Below are 16806 nucleotides of genomic sequence, written 5' to 3' on the forward strand. Positions count from 1 at the left end.
CGCCAGTCTTGTGCGGCGCCACATCTTCCGATCCGTTTTCTACTGCAATTAGGAGGAAATGGACGGAATCACCCCTCTCTCCATAATTTACCATCCCGTATACGAATACTCCACCTGAAATCTGCACCACCTCAGATTCGTGGAGTGATGCCTTTAAGCGAGCAGTTGCACCATTACCTTTGGACGGCCTGATAAGTACGCGAACTCGCCTACATACTCGAGTGCAAATCTAGTGGTTTCGTAAAATTCGGTTAAGTGAATCAGCTAGAGTTATTCACTTCGCAAGCAACTAAATGAATAATTCGGCGAAACGGAGACGCATAGCGGAAAGTAGGTCCCTCTACAGTAATCTATCTTCCTCCCCTCTTTTCATACACAGTTGGTCCAGTAATGTATGGTTGTCGACTTACACATTTTAGGCGTGACAAAAAGTGGCGTGAATGAGTTGCAAATAATCTTTTATCTTTCGTGTGTGCTTTCCTGAGCGAATGGCAAGCAACAATCAGTAGTTGCAGCGGATCGACGACGGTTGCGAGGTGTTTTGGATTTCCCATCCTACACACCGTAACTCGCCTGAAAGTCCGCAGCAGTCCGCATCTCAGGGCTCAACTTTTTACGGGGCCAAGTAACGCAAAAAATGAGAGCGGGAATCACTCAGGGTGCTGATTATTCCATCACCAACTACAAACGGAATCTCCTCAAGCTTCACTATTAGTGTCTTTGACTCGATATTGCCTTAATGGCATCACCTCACGAATCTGAGGTGGTACGGATTTCAGGTGGAGTATTCTTAAACGGGATAGTAGATAATGGAGAGAAGGTGATTCCGCCCATTTCCTTCTACCGTAAAAAACCGTTCTTGCCGTAAAAAAACAGTCCGGGAGATGCGGCGCGTGCACAAGGCTGGTGCGCTCCAATCGAACTCGTTGTAGAAAATAGAGCACCGGAATGCTCGAAGCCGTATCTTCCGATCCGTTTTCTACTGCAATTAGGAGAAAATGGACGGAATCACCCCTCTCTCCATAATTTACCATCCCGTATACGAAAACTCCACCTGAAATCCGTACCACCTCATGGTGATTCGATTCCAGATTCGTGGGCTGATGCCTTTAAGGTCAGATATTCCTATATGGGCGATTGTATAAAGATGTTGTAGAGACTTCGGTGATGTATTGGGTATTTAAAGATAGAAAGGTCTTTGGTGGCAATAGGTGTTTGCGTAGGTTTCAAATTTATGTAACAAACACACTCCAAGACATCCTTGGGTAATCAAAGCACATTTCTTAATTCTAAAACGAATGGGAACAATTAAGTGGATGCCTTAAATATTCCATCAATAAACATAAGCCATATTGTCATCAACAATTAAGCAATTTGTAATTGTGTAATTTATTTTATTTTATTTTTATTTGCTAATTTTCCTGTTACTTACAAACTAATTTTTGACATTTGCTCACAATTGGCGAATCGTTAGTAGTCCAGACTACATCTGTTCAAATTTTGGCATATCTCCGCGCTAGTATAAATTTCTGCTGCAAAGTAAAAAAAAAGACATCCCACCAAAAACTTGTTCTTTTTTTCCTTCAATTTAGACCTTTTCAGTTACGGATTTTATAAGAGAGTTTTGAAGAACCAACATACCTTCTCACTGCGAGTAAAAATGTTATATACTTCTGGAAGATGTCTGGAAACATTCATGAATTCTTGCGTGGGTTAAGGGCGAAAATTCTTATCATCTCCGTAATTGATTCATTTCCTTACTCAAGCTTCCAGCACACTTTTAATGTGAAGATTTCCATATCAGCGTAGTAATTCGGATTTCAAAAACTTTGTTCAGATTTCCTTGATGTGCCATTATTTTTGGTACTGTGAAAAAAAAAAACTTGAAAAATGAAATCTAAAACGCGACGTTTTTGTTTTAGAGCAAATTTTGTTATTGTGCAGCAGAAAAGAAACCTTTTTTCAAACTTTGCCTGTGTTCGCAGCTTTTCTACACTTTTCTGTAGAATTTCATGCGAACTCCCTTTGCCTCCATCTCCTAAAACTTATATTTCTGTTTTATTTATTTCAGTAACGGCAAACTTCCAGCATGTATGCACTGGCTTTTGTAAGCTATTTTCTTTCTTGCAATTCGTCTTGCGGTTCCCGGTTCACAATAAAGCTTCCAGGTTGTGCTGAGTGTTTGGTTTGTGGAAAGCCTCCAGAAGCTTCCTGAATGCCCCGATATGGGAAACTTGACTCTGAGCAGTACCATAAGGGATCAGCTGTTTAATGGGATCCGGAAGAGGACTTCTATTCCTTATGTGAGTTGTCCCGTTCGCTTGGATCTATTGGCTTGGAGGTTAAATTAAACCGTGACTTCCACTCATCCACAAAATCACACTGAAGCCTATCACATCTGTAACAGAATCGATTCTCATTAACACAAAAATACTCTGGTATCTTATTGTTTGAGCATACAACTTTTGGGAAAAATTCGGGAAAAAAATACGGCATACGAAATAAAAAAAAACTGAAAGGCATTGATCGATTTTCGATGAAAATTGGCCCAATAAAGCAGTGGATCTTCTCTACTTCTACCTGCACATATTTATAATCGATTCGAAAATGTGCTAGTTCGACTTGTGATGAGCCTTTACGTGTTGAAATCGTAAGATGTTCCTCGAATTCTTACTGATCATTTGAAATTTTAATCCAAAAAAAGAGAAAGTAATCTAAGTTATTGTACTTTAAAGATGAGCAATTTCAATCACATGTTTCGTATGTTGTTTGAAAATTCACGAAAAAAAAAGAGTAGAAAATTTGAATTCTGGATTCAAATATTAAAACACTTTTACTTCTTATTTTTATTTTATACAAGAACATAATTATTACCTTATAGCAATACAATTGCGAGTTAGAAGTGGCAGGAATAATTATCTTGGAAGATCCTGAAAAGGGTTTCGATTTTCTACATTCTTCAACGGCATATCCTCTCATCTTCAACGTGTAACGAGTTTTTAGATCTTTTCCTCTTTTCATGGCTTCGAATAGCTTTGCATTATTCGAGATTTGTATTTAGCACAGGAAGAGCTGACAATGTCAAGAAAGCAAGCAGACAAGCTTTACAATTCTGGGAACGCTATTTCCCTCTGGTGAGAATAGAGCTACGGTCTTAGGACTTTTGGATTCAGGAATCAATAAAATGAAAAGGAACGAATTTTTGCAATTGTTTTAATATTTTCTGTTTTACTCATATTTTCACAAATTATTATTTCAGCTGGATCCCTCCAAAAAATTTGTCGGTTGCGGTTACGTCTACGAGGAGGATTATCACAAATATATGTGTCTTTTCGATGAAAGTTAAGGATTTAGCTAAAGAGATAAATAAAGTTTTTCTTTGGTAGTGTTTCACTAAGTGCATAACACAGATATGTCTTCATGTTCACTAACATATCACATGTTTATATTATCAAAACTTTCCATTTCCATGAAAAAGCTCCATTTGATAGCTGTTGAAATTCACAGATGAGGATCGAGGAAACCAGTTTTACAAATCTGCTACAGCAGTTTTTTTTTCCAACTGGAGGCAGCGATATAATTATAGGATCTGCACAGAGTATGTTCGTCCTTCCCAAAGAACAACTTTTTTCAACTTTTAAATCGTCTTTTCCTAAAAGACTATTCTTAACATCCTCATAATGAATGCTGATGTTTAAAAAAGCAGCCATGCTAGATCCTCTTGGCGATAGCTTCAATCTTTATTCACGGGAATTTCTCGGCTTTCTGAGCTTTCTCGGGCGGTGGAGACGGAAACGATCCACGTCTCGTCACTCTACAGACAGCGTTCACAGGGACAGGATCAGAGCACAAGTGTACATAGATAGATAGGTTATCCTTACCATGAGCGCCGAAATTTTGTTACTGAGACGAGCGTGTCGTATGCCACAATTGTGAAACTCAGAGTTTTTCGGAGGGTCACCAACTCGTGGAGAAAATACTAGACTTCAAGGAAAACTTCAATTATGAAAGAACTGGTCAAGGTCAGATGCGACGTTTCTCTACCGAAAAAAGACTATAAAACGAATGAAAATCAGCTTACAGCTCCAGTCAGGTTCACGAAAACAAAATACGAAGTGTCTACGCTACAAAGTCGTAGCCTTACAAAGTTCTGCGAATGGAGCCAGGCAGTGATCCGAGTTTTTATCTTCCGAGACATGTTTTGTGCCAGTTATCAGCCCCGTAGAAATGGAACGTTTTTTTTGGTACTACGTCATTTTTGAACCTTCAATCGTGCAGTCGCTGCAGAACTTTTTATCGAACGACAGCTACACCCAACCCAGGATCTTTCATATGGTACGGACAACTGTGAATGCATTGGTTCGAAACTGCTCTTGTGTAAACCAAGGCCCTACATCACTTCGGGTTCAATGACCTGGTAGCAGAGGTGCTAAAAATTATTGAACTCGGAGGGATGAAATTCTTAGTACGTGTTAAAAGTGAGTTCTTTCTTTCTGAAGCGTTCCTAAGGATCAAACGACGGCTGTGACGGGAACACAATGGATCTGAATGGTGAAAATGTACTCCTTCTCGCACTCATCGCACACAACACATCTCGCACGTCGTATATGTGTGGTTCTGAGAACATTCGAAAGAATAGATGATACTTAGTCCGTACGCTTTAGAAGTAGTACTTGAATTGGATCAATCGATTCTGGAACACATTTAGAGTATGCTGAAGGATAACTCTGCAACAGTGAGCAAACTCGTCCTCATGGGGTAGAATAGTCAACTTTATGACTTACTTGACTTGATCGGCGGGCTGATTTCATCGCCTGACGCGATTACCCGCATCTTCGCCGAGGTGTGCCGTCCTTGAACACAGCTCTGCCCAACCTTCTCGATCTTCTGCGAGAGCTTGCACAGAATCAATCCATTCGTCGCTATTCCATACTCTGCGAAACCTTACGTCTCGCCTGAACTGCCTATCCACGCCGAGTGTCCTCAGGTCCTCTTTCACCACCTCAGTCCAGAACTTCCATTTTCGACCAGGTGGCTTCTTCCAGCTCAAACCCGACAAACTCCTCAGAACTCGTTGAACAAGGCGGTCTGCCGGTCTCCTTGATATATGACCAAAGAAAGTCAACTTCATGTCAATGTCAATGTCTGAACCATGGCCTATAAATTCTAAATTAAAATTTTTTCTATGAAAGTTTTGAGAACAGTGTTAGAGCACAACAGACAATAAAAGGGTATTCAGAATTCACCTAGGACACCGACACTATTTTCTTCTTCGAATCCCAGAAATGACAAGCAACAACATCTGGGTACAATAGATTTGGTGTCTTCTCTCATCGCACAGACCATAGCATTAATTAAAAAAATAACATACATGAAACACGTAGCTCGAAAACTCAAAAATAGTAAACGTTTTGTTTTTGCTAACTGCAATGCCTCATTCCTGAAATCTCAGAAATTATACGCAACACCATGTGGGTGTATTACGTTATTAAAATCATGTTTCCATTAAATAAATTAAGCATAAATAGAAAATAGAATAACTGAATTAGGTAGCTTGAATCTTATTTTAAAAAATATTTTAAAAAAATAAAAAATAAAACAAAACAAAAAATAAAAATATTATTTAAAATTATAAAAGTTTGGTTCCTCCCAACTGCATTACTATTGAACTCTCGCGCTCTCAAAGGGCATATATTATGATTTGACTCAGCGTCGAAAGTTGTTCAATGATCCGGATGAAGTCGTCGGCTCCCGCTGTTGTGACTGCTTCGCATATTCACATAGTCAAATATGGCGATGTTCTTTGGTGATTGTTTTGTCTGGAGACTCCTCACGGCAAAGGACACCTATTGGAATTGAAGTTGAATCCATTCTACTGGTTTATGGGAACATCAAGTCACTTTAAATGAACAACATTCTTATGAAAAGGGGCTAGGAATTATACAATTCTTCTTTACCCTTCCTTGCCTACATTCATCCTGTAATGATAAGGAAAGGAAATTCTAGCGGACTCATGTTAGCTCATAAAGCTCATGTTAGCTTACAAAATAAAGAACAAAGGATAGGTTGGTCGACGCTAACCCATATATTTTGGGATCCGCTCCACTACAGATTAGAATCATAAGGGATTACATCCCCTCCTTAATCCTCTCAAGCAAACCTGGGACTCTGTGCCCGACCTCAGAGTCCATAAACACTTTTGTCCTCTTTTTCATCCTAATTAAATCTGCTTTCGTAAGCATTCGTTACTATTCCAGTTGATGTATCTACCAGTTGTCTTCATCCAACTATTTTAGAAGACTTCCTTCGTTCTTAGGTTTTGTTATTTAGTTAGGAACCATCGATCTGGTGCAAACGTTGTAGAACCTCCTACTGCTACATTATACTAACGCCACTCTTAAGAAATATAAGTGACAAACAGAGCCCACAGACACACCTCACTAGAATTTTCATATGCGATTATGCAATGAAACACAGAACATAGTTCACTCGCCACCGACTTCATAAACATTCTTTGTTTACTGTGCACAGTAAAAGCACTAAAATATTTGTTTAAAACGGGGCTAATTTCCCCATTGTATAGAGATTATTAAACATTTTTGACCATTCTATTTAAATGAGACTTCGTGATCACGGTTCACAGTTGGGTCCTCGAAAACGCATTGCTTATAACAGCATTTTCTAGGATAGCAGACATAAGCTCTTGAGTTCTGCACTCCTGAGTAAAAGTTGCTCTATCAACCATGTATCTTCAACCAATGGTAGTTTTAAAAGATTTTCTTCGTTATTTCTTCAGGGCAGGTGTTAGACAGCACTCAAATTCTTGCTCAGAAATTTTATTCTTCATTGTCTTTCTACTGACTAGAAGTTCCCGATGATGTCGATTCCGTGTATACTAACTTTCGTGAGTTATTTTCTTTCAGTATCATTCACACACGTCCACATTATAACACGAGTGATTTAGATTCTGATAGCAGTTTCTTTGACGGAGAGTACACACGATATTCCGGATTGCCCTGCGAAAAAACGCGCTCTAAGTGATAACCTAAGAGACCAGTTATTCTCGGGAATCCTGGCTCAAAAACCTGACTTGGTATACCATCAGCTTTTGTCATCTTCCCTTACAGATCTTTACTGCTAACTATGGATGGCAGACCCAACTCGTTAGATTTAGAGATGAAAGCTGAAAATATTAGCCTCAAAATAACAAAGAACTTCGAATATAAGAGCTACCCTATGTCTTCATCCTAAGTTATTCGCTAGAAAGTGCTCGGTCAAGTAAGAGGAAAAAATGGAAAAGACTCTATTTTTCCATAGTACACTTATCCATTTTCACTCACATTTAGTATAAGGAATGAACCTTTGCTTTCAAGAAGTACGACTGTGGTTTGGAATTGAAAGCTGCACGTATCTTGGAGCGAAGTGGTCCTGGAAGTAAAGCTATGAAAACCCTATCTAACAACAAATCCCGTTTATTTTTTGAAATGTAATCAGTTTTCTTCATTTCAATTCGTTGTTGTCGTATGGAAAAAAAGTTGTTCAAATACTGAATTTAGAGAAGAGGAGCCCGATATTGGTGTGGGAGTTATGACCAAAGCAGCTTTAAATACCTGGAAGGATTACATTTCTCTCGTAAGAAATCTCTTCCGCTTTCCTTTAATATATTGGCTTAATACTTTTTTCAGTTGGGTCACCGAGAAACCGTCGGCTGTAACTACGTTTTCCAGGATAAGAAGCACAAGTACATCTGCATTTTTGAGTAAAAGAGAAATGTTTCACGTACCAAGTCCTGAAAAAGCTTCTTTTTGCTCCAGATAAATTTTTTCTGTCACAAAAACTAGAATTTCAGCAAGACACTTGCTTTATGCGCCGCTCAGAAGCGTCTAAAGCACCGACAGCACCGGTAAAGACACTTCGTTTGTTACGATCAGTCAGTCTCAGGCGCTGATCAATCCGCTTGGGATGCTCCACCACGTTCATTTCAATTCAGAATTGCTTGAGGTTTATGAAAGTGTAACTGACCCATACAATGACTTGCGGTGGCTAGCCGATGTGTCAAGTCAGTGTTTTTATCCTCCCAGACAAGTCTGGTACCACTTTATCGTTCCCGGAGGGATGAAAGGCTTGGTGAGCACCAGGGCGGAATCGAACCTTCATCGATCGTGCAGACAGCGGAACCTATAACCGGCTACGCTACACCCGCCCTCTTTGTTTGTTATGATCAGTAAACTACGCAGAGAGTACTTCGTGAATCTCCTCACCAAACGACTGTGCTTAATACAATTCAAGCCTACGGAATGCTTGGGAACATCGGCTGGCCCCCGCAAGTCACTGTACAGGCCAGTTACACGTTCGTAAACCTCAACCGATTCTGAATTGAAGCGAAACTTATGGAGCATCAGGAGCGGATTGAGTGAAACCGGACACTTTGCCCTTTATACTAGAAAATCTGGTTCTAGCTTTTTTGATCTTTCCCTGCTCAGAAAGAATCAATTAGCCTATAGCATGAGCTATCGATTGCGAATCAGATGCAGGTGATGTAAATTTTTGAGTGATTCCTTTTCTGACAACAAAATTGCGTAATAAAACTTTTTATGGTAACTAAACAACAGTAAGAATGATGTTGTAAGAGCTATGGCTATCCCATCCACAAATTTCCGGCCAACATTAATCCCCACGCTTTGTACTCATTCCACAACAATTCTCATCTTCGATTTCAATCGTTAAGATGTATCTCTCTTGTACTCTGCTTGAAAGAAAACGATACTATAGTGTTTCGCAGGAAATTTGGGACCATGGCGTCGCGGGAGAGGTAGAGAAAAGTTGTGTTCCCAGAAAAATCTCACCACGTGTTAACTAGTTGGTTTCTTTTGAGTGGATGATGGGCTGTACAGTTTTTCAACAACAACGGAAAAATAGTGAAAGTTTTCCTTTTTTCCGTTTTCCTTCGCAAAGTTCTTTTTAGGGCTGTTCAACTGTTTCAATATTTAATTTCGGTCACTGCAAAACACTGCAAAAACTGCACATACTGTGTAGGCGTTTGCACGGTGGTTAATGTACACACGATTAAATGCTAATTAATATTCTCTCAAACAATACATTTAATTTGACCGGCAATTAATTTCTTAGGGTTTTCTCCACTACAGAGAAAAAAATTACATAATGCACTTTAGTAATTTACAAATTTACAAATTTTTAACGTGAAATTTACTTCAAGTGTTCTGTGGAGTCTTGAACACAGCGCAGCACTACCGTAGGAGTTTCAGACGGTGCGAAAATTTAAATAAGAAAAGGAAATAGAAGAGAACAAAAGAATGAAAGTTGCATGTGCTACAACTGGGATATACTACAATTGGGTAGGGCATTTTGGGGATTCAATCAACTACTGAACTACCAAACCCAGGAGACCTTCGGTGGTCCAAAGGAAGTAGGACTAAGTCATGAGCTGAGTTTTTTTTTTACCTTGGTAGCAAGGACTTTCATTCAAAAAAGCGAGGGCGGTGTACCGAAGTCTGTTAGAGGTTCCGCTATGGCTGCACGATCTTCGGATCCACCCTAGTGCCGATCAACCCTTTCATCCATCCATACAAGATTCATCTTACACAATAAAAACACTGACTCCTTGCGCTATAAGTCATTTTAAGGCTTCATAATTCATAATCCATAATAAAATTCATAGTCGTTCATAAACTTCAAAGTCTGAGTTGATGCCGAACGCGTGGGTGCATCCCCATAGAGATTGGTGTACACGTTATGCTTCATTTACTTTATGGAGGCAAAACAAAACAAAATGTCAATTTTTTGTAGTCTTTACTGAGTTAATAGTCGTACATCTGTTTAAACTGAGATACGTTTCCCTTCTAGTATAAATGAAACGTAAAAATGAGTTCCTTCATTCAAAACTATTGTTGAATTTTTCATTACGTATGCTGGTATGTTCCTCCTTAACCTTACTGCGACTGGGTCACGTAGGGAAATTTTCAATCGAGAATGGTTGCTTCGACGAAGAACCGTACTGTGTCTGGTCATGAATGGTTAATGCGAAGAAAAATTTTTTGCTATAGGCGTTAATGCTCTTCGTTCGTTGTTTTCCCTTTCACTAAATTGAATAGTCGTAAAAAAAAATTGATAGAAACAATAATCCTCTTCTGCAGCATATATTTGCTTTTTTTGCTCAGTGGTCATACGTTAATAGCTCTCCTTCAATTGTGGAAGTTAACGCTTTATAGAGTAGGTGAACAAAGATGATCTGACATTGGGCATTTTCATCAATGAATCGGAATTGACGTGAGGCCAACATTTGCAACAAAAATTGTCCAAAATATTTCCTCACTAGGAATTTCAGAGGGAGACCTATGACATTTCACTGTGAGTATTTCAAACAGACCTGGACATCAAAGGAATGCAGCAGCTCCGTTCTTCCAACGTTAACGTCGTGGCGATTTGTGGATTCCCTTTATTCAGAAGATTTTAGATGAAGAGCTGACGTATTTTCTTGAGCACATCTTTTCCAAGTTGAAAACAACCTAGAAGTTGCTCACAACCCACCAACCTGAGGTAATGAGGTTCGAACTACAAGCATTCGTGAGGATTATTAGATCTGTGTGCTAATAACCTCCCTTTTTTTCAGAACTTCCCACCTTTCCATCCATTGCTATAGCGGCAACAGGAGATAAGGAATTTCTTGGGGTCGCGATTGGTTTCGGACCGGGTCTTCTTCCCAACTCAACCAAATTCTTCCTCATACAGAGTCTTTGTGCATGAACCACTTTTAATTTCTAGTGATGAGTATCATGGGAAAGCTGAATCGCTTTTGAGAGACAAAAAAGAGTGTTCTCTCAGGTGGAACGCCAACAGCCCATGAGGTACCTATCGACCGAGTTTTTGGACTTCACTAGACCACGCAAGATAGCGGTGGAAGAAGCCACAAACCAGCAAATAGTTGCTATTCCTGGATTTTGCAAACCTGTTGTACACATCTAGTACGAGACTGCTCCTCCGCCGTATAGTTGGACTATGTGGAGACGGTGAAGAGGCAGCCGTAGACGTTCCCTTAAAAGCCTTCGAGATATTGCGTATCCTGTGTATGGTTGGGTCAAAACGACATGAAGCACGGACAGTTGCGCAAGCGGTTGCGCTCGAAGCGGCGCGGTAGAGCGTAGCGAGTGGGATCGTGCAAGGATTCTTGCTACCGCCACCCATCTCTGCGGTTCGCTATGGTCCCACCTCGATTCTGCCGCTGTCTCCACCACAGCGCTTCGAGCGCGCAGCCGCTCATGCAACTGTCCGTGCTTCATGTCTTCATGTGATATGAAGAACGGTGCATTTGCGTACGCAGTCGAAACGGCGCAGTGGAGGCAAGGGGGGGACGAGGTGGGATCATCGCAAACTGCAGGGATGGGTGGTTCCAGCAAGGATTCCACTACGCTCCTAACCACTAAGCTCCAACAGCTCCAACAGCATGCAAGGAACTACACAGATATGAGGAATAATGAAAACGAATGGTAAGAAAATTGGTCCAGTTTACTGAATAAGTTCAAAAAAAAATTGCCTAACGATACATGATGTGGTCTTCTAAGAAAGAGAAAAAGTTAACTTTGTCTAATTATCACCTTCAGAGCGGTGGATGTAGTGTGGCGGGTTGAGGTTCCGCTTCCTGCTTTCGATGGGAGGTTCGAATCCGCCCTGTACTCACCAAGCCTTTCATCCCTCCGGGGTCGATAAACTGGTACCAGGCTTGTCTGGGAGGATAAAAACACTGACTTGACACATCGGCTAGCCACCGCAAGTCATTGTATAGGCCAGATACACGTTCGTAAACCTCAAACGATTCTGAATTGAAGTGAACGTTGGGGCTCATCCCAAGCGGATAGACTAACGCGCCAGAAACTTTATCCTTTATCCTTTATTACCTTCAGGAAGACTAGAAATGTTATCAAATGAACTTTTTCTTCCAAGAGGTCAGGGAGGTCGTGTAAGGTCCTTTTGCTGTACATGTATCTTCCATTCACACAACTAGGTTTTTATCAGTTTCTTCTGTTAAGATTTATTCACCTGTTTCACAAGTACCAACATTATTTTCAAGTTAGTTTCAGATGGACAAAGTCTACAAAAAAGCTTGTCACTTAAAGTATATTGATAACTCTCATTTCCGTCACTTTTTAAAGCTGGAATGTTTCTTTCTTCAGCTTCAACTCTTCATATGTGTAATTTGAAGCTATTAGATGCACCCTCCTCGCATATATCACGTCAGAATTTCTCTTGTTTTTGGTAATGTTACAAAATTGAGATCAATTCATACAACAAAATCCTCCTCAAGATTCTCGTCACGAAAATTTCAGTGGATGCTTCTGATTCTTCAAAACAATTTAGTTGTTCGTGAATTATATCCTAGTCGGTGATGTAGCGTATGAACAGACGTAGGAATGTAAGAAGGTCAACCATTTAGGTGGTAACGACTACGATTCCCCACAGGGCACGCTCCTTCGCTAAATGTTCAGGCAAGATATGATCGAAAGTCGATGGGTACCTCTTCACACGCATCCGGACCATAGTAGAGTCAAAACGACATGAAGCACGGAGCAGTTGCGTAAGTGGTTGCTCTCGAAGCGGCGCGCTGGAAATGGCGGTTAGAATCTATGTAGGACAATCGCGAACTACGGCGATGGACTGTGGTACCAGGGGTCCTCACGCGATCATAACCGCTGCGCTTCATATAGCGGTTGGAATTTAGGTAGGACTTCCGCGAACTGCAGCGATGAACGGTGATAGCAGGGGTCCTCACTCGATCATAACCGCTGCGCTCCACCGCACCGCTTCGAGCTCAACCGCCTACGCAACTGCACTGTTCTCCATGTCGTTTTGACCTGACTATATTTTATCATGCATCAAGATTACCTTTAAGCCAGACTTGAGTTTGGAAGCCATGAAGAAGGTGGATGTGATTCGAATGATACTTCTGTGCTTTACTTGTATGTCTGGTAAACAGATGTGTAGTGGGGTCTGAACGCAGTTGCACAAGCGGCTGCGCTCGAAGCGATGCGCCACGCAAAGCGATTAGAATTGAGGTGAGACGCTTTCTGACACCATTGCCCGCTGCAGCTGGCGATGGTCCCACCTCGATTCCAATCGCTACCCTCTGCCGCACCACTTCGACCGCAACTGCTTACGGAACCACATCGTGGCCCACGTCGTTTTGACCCTACTATATGTTAGTGTTTGGTGAAAGACCAAAGAGTGTAGTTCCTGCACTCGCTAAACCATAACACGTACACGCGGAAATTGAGGAGTCATTAAAAACACTGAAAGAAACTACTCAATAACAACTTCACCAACTTTCTAACTCTGCTTCCGCATGCTCCTTCATCCACGCAAAAATGAACCGATCCAGATCTCTGCTCCCAGATTCATTTCTCTCCTTCAAGACGATACTTAAGTTTACTGTAGAGCTATAGTACAGCTTTGTTCACCACTTAATTCAGATGGAGACATAGAAGCCGCCACTATTCTTTCAGTAAGAAGTTCCTTATTCACCATTATTTATTTATTTATTTCTCCATTTTTACTTTGCGACGGATTCCGTACAGAACACTGATTTATTTTCCATGTCATCTCGCTTCAGTTTTACTATTAAGAGGTAATGTGTGGATAATTCCGGGATTTCTTAAAAGAGATAGTAACACTCAGAGACTCCAGCACGTTGCACGGCTTATCTGTTGAAAACGGCAGGTTCTACCGCTTCTAAGATCTTGAAAATTTTACTCTACTTTCCTAATGAAGTTTCCTTCCATAATAAATTCTTTTGTTTGTTGTTATTGAGTAAGACTCATTGATTTATCGAAGACCATTCTGCTACCTTACATTCCCGCTGTCATTTCATCTATACAGTTCTCCTGTTCAGCTCCGTTGAAACTATTATTTGCTACGTTTCTATAATTTATCCTTTGAAAAAGTGATGAAATTTTTGCAGCAAGAACAAATTGAAGATGTCTCAATGGTACACAGTTGCCTTTGTGAGTCATGGCTTCTGTCTAATGTGTTGCAGTCCATTGTCTACAATATGGAAACTTTAGCTTCTACTAGCTGCTTGTTTTTGGGAAAGCCACCAAGCCGCACCTCCAAAATGCACTCATCTGAAAGAGTTTGCTCTGGATAACAGGATCAGAAATCAATTGTCATCATTGATCACTGCTGAACTTTCTGGATTGGTCAGTTTCCTGAGACCACGGTCAAATCATTTTGTTTCTTGGAGGTTTCAGTTCAAAGAAAATCTCGGTGCTAAGTTGAAAAAACTAAGTTCCGACGAACTGTTTGCAAATGAATATGTTGTAGTGGGATTTCTTGTCACTCATACTATTTTAATCTAAATATTAGGATTATTGAAAGGAAATGTGGAAGTATTGGGTGAATGTTGCGAGACCATCAAAAATATTCTGTTTATTTTCGGCGAACAACACAAAAGAAACATATTTATGAGTTGAACTTTAAAAAAAACCCTATTTTGCTTCTATCTTGCTAATTTATTTATTTATTTATTTCATGTTTATTTTGTTTTTTATACTTTATTTCATTCATTTCATTCATTTATTTACTTCATAATTATTAATAATGCACTGTTGGAAGATCATTACCTCTTAAAGGAATATGATTGCTTTTTGGAATTGGTAGCAGCAGTGATTTTGGACGACCCTGAAACGGATTACAGTTGGCTTCCAGAACATGGCATGTACCCTCTCATTTTTGACACGTAAGTATTTTTGCTGCTTTTTTCCACTGAATTTAATTCGCTTAAAATTTTCTAATTGTTTTTTCAGCTATGAAACAGATGAAAACGCTGGAGCGAAAGCAGCTATGGAATTGTGGAAGACATATATTCATAATGTGAGAAATATGTGTTTAATGTTCATTTGAAGATGTTTTCAGAGAATATTCTTTCAGGTGGGTGAAAAAACAACATTTGCATGTGGACATAATCTTGAGTCTGACGGCTTACATGTGTTTATCTGCATTCTAAAATAAGAAAAATGTTTTTTCCACTGAAATGGGTAATAAACTGTTTTCACAGTGGTAAAGTAGCACTGTGCTTAATGACACTAAAATTAGAAGTTTCTTTATCAAATAATCGAATAATCGAATAATCTCACGGCCGAAAGTACGTAGACACACGATTCCTCAAGCGGGTTCAACCCGTGGGTATTGAGTCAGGAAATGGGATCATTTTTTTAGGCTTTCTAAATTTGTACGAAATTTTTTCCTTTAAGGTAAGGAAAACAGTTCACTCAGCCAAGAAAGCTCTGTGACATTTGAAACTCTTCTGATTTTTTTTTTGAAATTTTCTGGTCATCTGAAACATAACTGCAAATCTTCGGGAGACAATTGATCGGATTTTTTGAAATCACATCTATGTGAGTGATATACCAGATAAATGGTGACTGCTCTAGCGCAAACCAAGCCTTTTATCCCTCCGGGGTCGATAAATTGGTACCAACACTCGTCTGGAAGGATAAAAACACTGACTTGATCATTGGCTGGACCCCGCATGCCGTCGTATAGGCCAACACTCGTTCCAAAACCTCAACGATTACGAATTGCAGAAAAACGCGTTGGTGCATCCCAAGTGGATTGATACGGCAGTGATTTTATCCTCTATCCTAAGTGATATTCTTCGTATTCAGTATCCGATGTACTTTATTCGAATTTTATTGAAGGCTGATTAATCTGCTGACGTCTCAGCGTACACAGTTCTACCCACTGATGACTATATTTGGTCAGGCGAACCCGACGCCTCCGCAGCGAATCACATGGGTGTGGTGTTTTACCAAGAATTTTGTAAACGACTGTCTGATTATATCTGAACGATCGGATTGTTTTTCTACCTCAGAACATCAATAATTCTGTAGTCCACTGAAATAAAGAGAAAATAAAATAAAACTAACATAAGGTTTGATCTCTGTAGCCGACCAATATGTTCAAGTTATCCTGAAATTTCGAAAGATTACTACATCATTCTGATAAAGCAAAAAAGCCAGCCAAAATTATAAGTCTCTGCATAGTTACGACATATTGAAAACGACGTATCTACATCGTTTTTCAAAGGCAGCGCATCACACAACTGATGTTGGATTTTCTCAATCCACGCTTAATTTCGTCTGGGGAAAAAGAAAAAGGGCGTGGGAAACAGCAGTGGTTGCACCTACGGTCTCTACGATGCAACTTATTACGCAGTAGAACACACGTGCAGAAACATCGTTCTGTGTCTACAATCCAACTAAAACTCATCTCAAATAAACACTGGAAGCTGCTGCCCCAGGAAAACCGCGGCGTGTTGCTCATTCTGTTACTCCCTGATTCTATAGTCCGTAATAAGTAGCGTCGTTGCGGGAGACGAGACTGCAGGACGCTGTTTCACTTCTCTTTTTCTGTACCAATGGGAAGACGAAGGGAGGTTCCCACAGACTACAATTTTTTTATTACTTTTTTATATAGAGGTGTTAGAAGAAGTTAGATGGAAAAATGTCTTCTAACTACATTCCGGTGCGTTGTTTACTACATACTTACTTTACTTTACAGAACACAGGAAACAAACAGGCAGATTGCAGTCCGAGAGAGTCCGAACTGGTGAAGTCAGCAAAAAATTCCAAAATAAGCTAATAGGGCCCAACAAACAAAGAGAAAAATTGTTGGATCAACATGACTTGATGAGTGACTTCGTTTCGATGCGCTCTTTCGTAGCACTGATGTTATTGCGCCTTTTGAGTGTGGAAGACGCAGCACGAAGATCAGACCAAGGCTTTGGAGATCTGTGGA

General features: G+C 40.1%; 3 protein-coding genes across 4 annotated transcripts; 2 read left to right on the plus strand and 1 right to left on the minus strand.

The window, feature by feature from the left end:
• Positions 1-4807: 4807 nt before the first annotated feature.
• RB195_013415 (uncharacterized protein) lies at positions 4808-5346 on the minus strand (the record flags this gene model as incomplete). Of its 2 annotated transcripts, none has more annotated exons than XM_064203212.1 (2): positions 4808-5157; positions 5247-5346. In XM_064203212.1, 2 exons carry the CDS (start codon positions 5344-5346, stop codon positions 4808-4810), a joined length of 450 nt encoding a protein of 149 aa, XP_064059093.1. The 2 variants fall into 2 exon arrangements, with proteins under 2 accessions (XP_064059093.1, XP_064059094.1); XM_064203213.1 differs by having other exon boundaries at positions 5247-5334.
• A 1528-nt stretch (positions 5347-6874) lies between these two features.
• Positions 6875-7763, plus strand: RB195_013416 (uncharacterized protein; the record flags this gene model as incomplete). The annotated part of the gene is made up of 5 exons (XM_064203214.1): positions 6875-6904; positions 6965-7093; positions 7374-7486; positions 7557-7632; positions 7686-7763. The coding sequence occupies 5 exons, from the start codon at positions 6875-6877 to the stop codon at positions 7761-7763; spliced, it is 426 nt and encodes a 141-aa protein (XP_064059095.1).
• Positions 7764-13985: 6222 nt separating this feature from the next.
• On the plus strand, positions 13986-15018 carry RB195_013417 (uncharacterized protein; the record flags this gene model as incomplete). Its single annotated transcript, XM_064203215.1, has 5 exons — positions 13986-14012; positions 14073-14207; positions 14640-14746; positions 14814-14880; positions 14938-15018. 5 exons carry the CDS (start codon positions 13986-13988, stop codon positions 15016-15018), a joined length of 417 nt encoding a protein of 138 aa, XP_064059096.1.
• Positions 15019-16806: the final 1788 nt, after the last annotated feature.

Source organism: Necator americanus, chromosome V, assembly GCF_031761385.1.
Source record: "Necator americanus strain Aroian chromosome V, whole genome shotgun sequence".
Taxonomy (NCBI): Eukaryota; Metazoa; Nematoda; class Chromadorea; order Rhabditida; family Ancylostomatidae; genus Necator; species Necator americanus.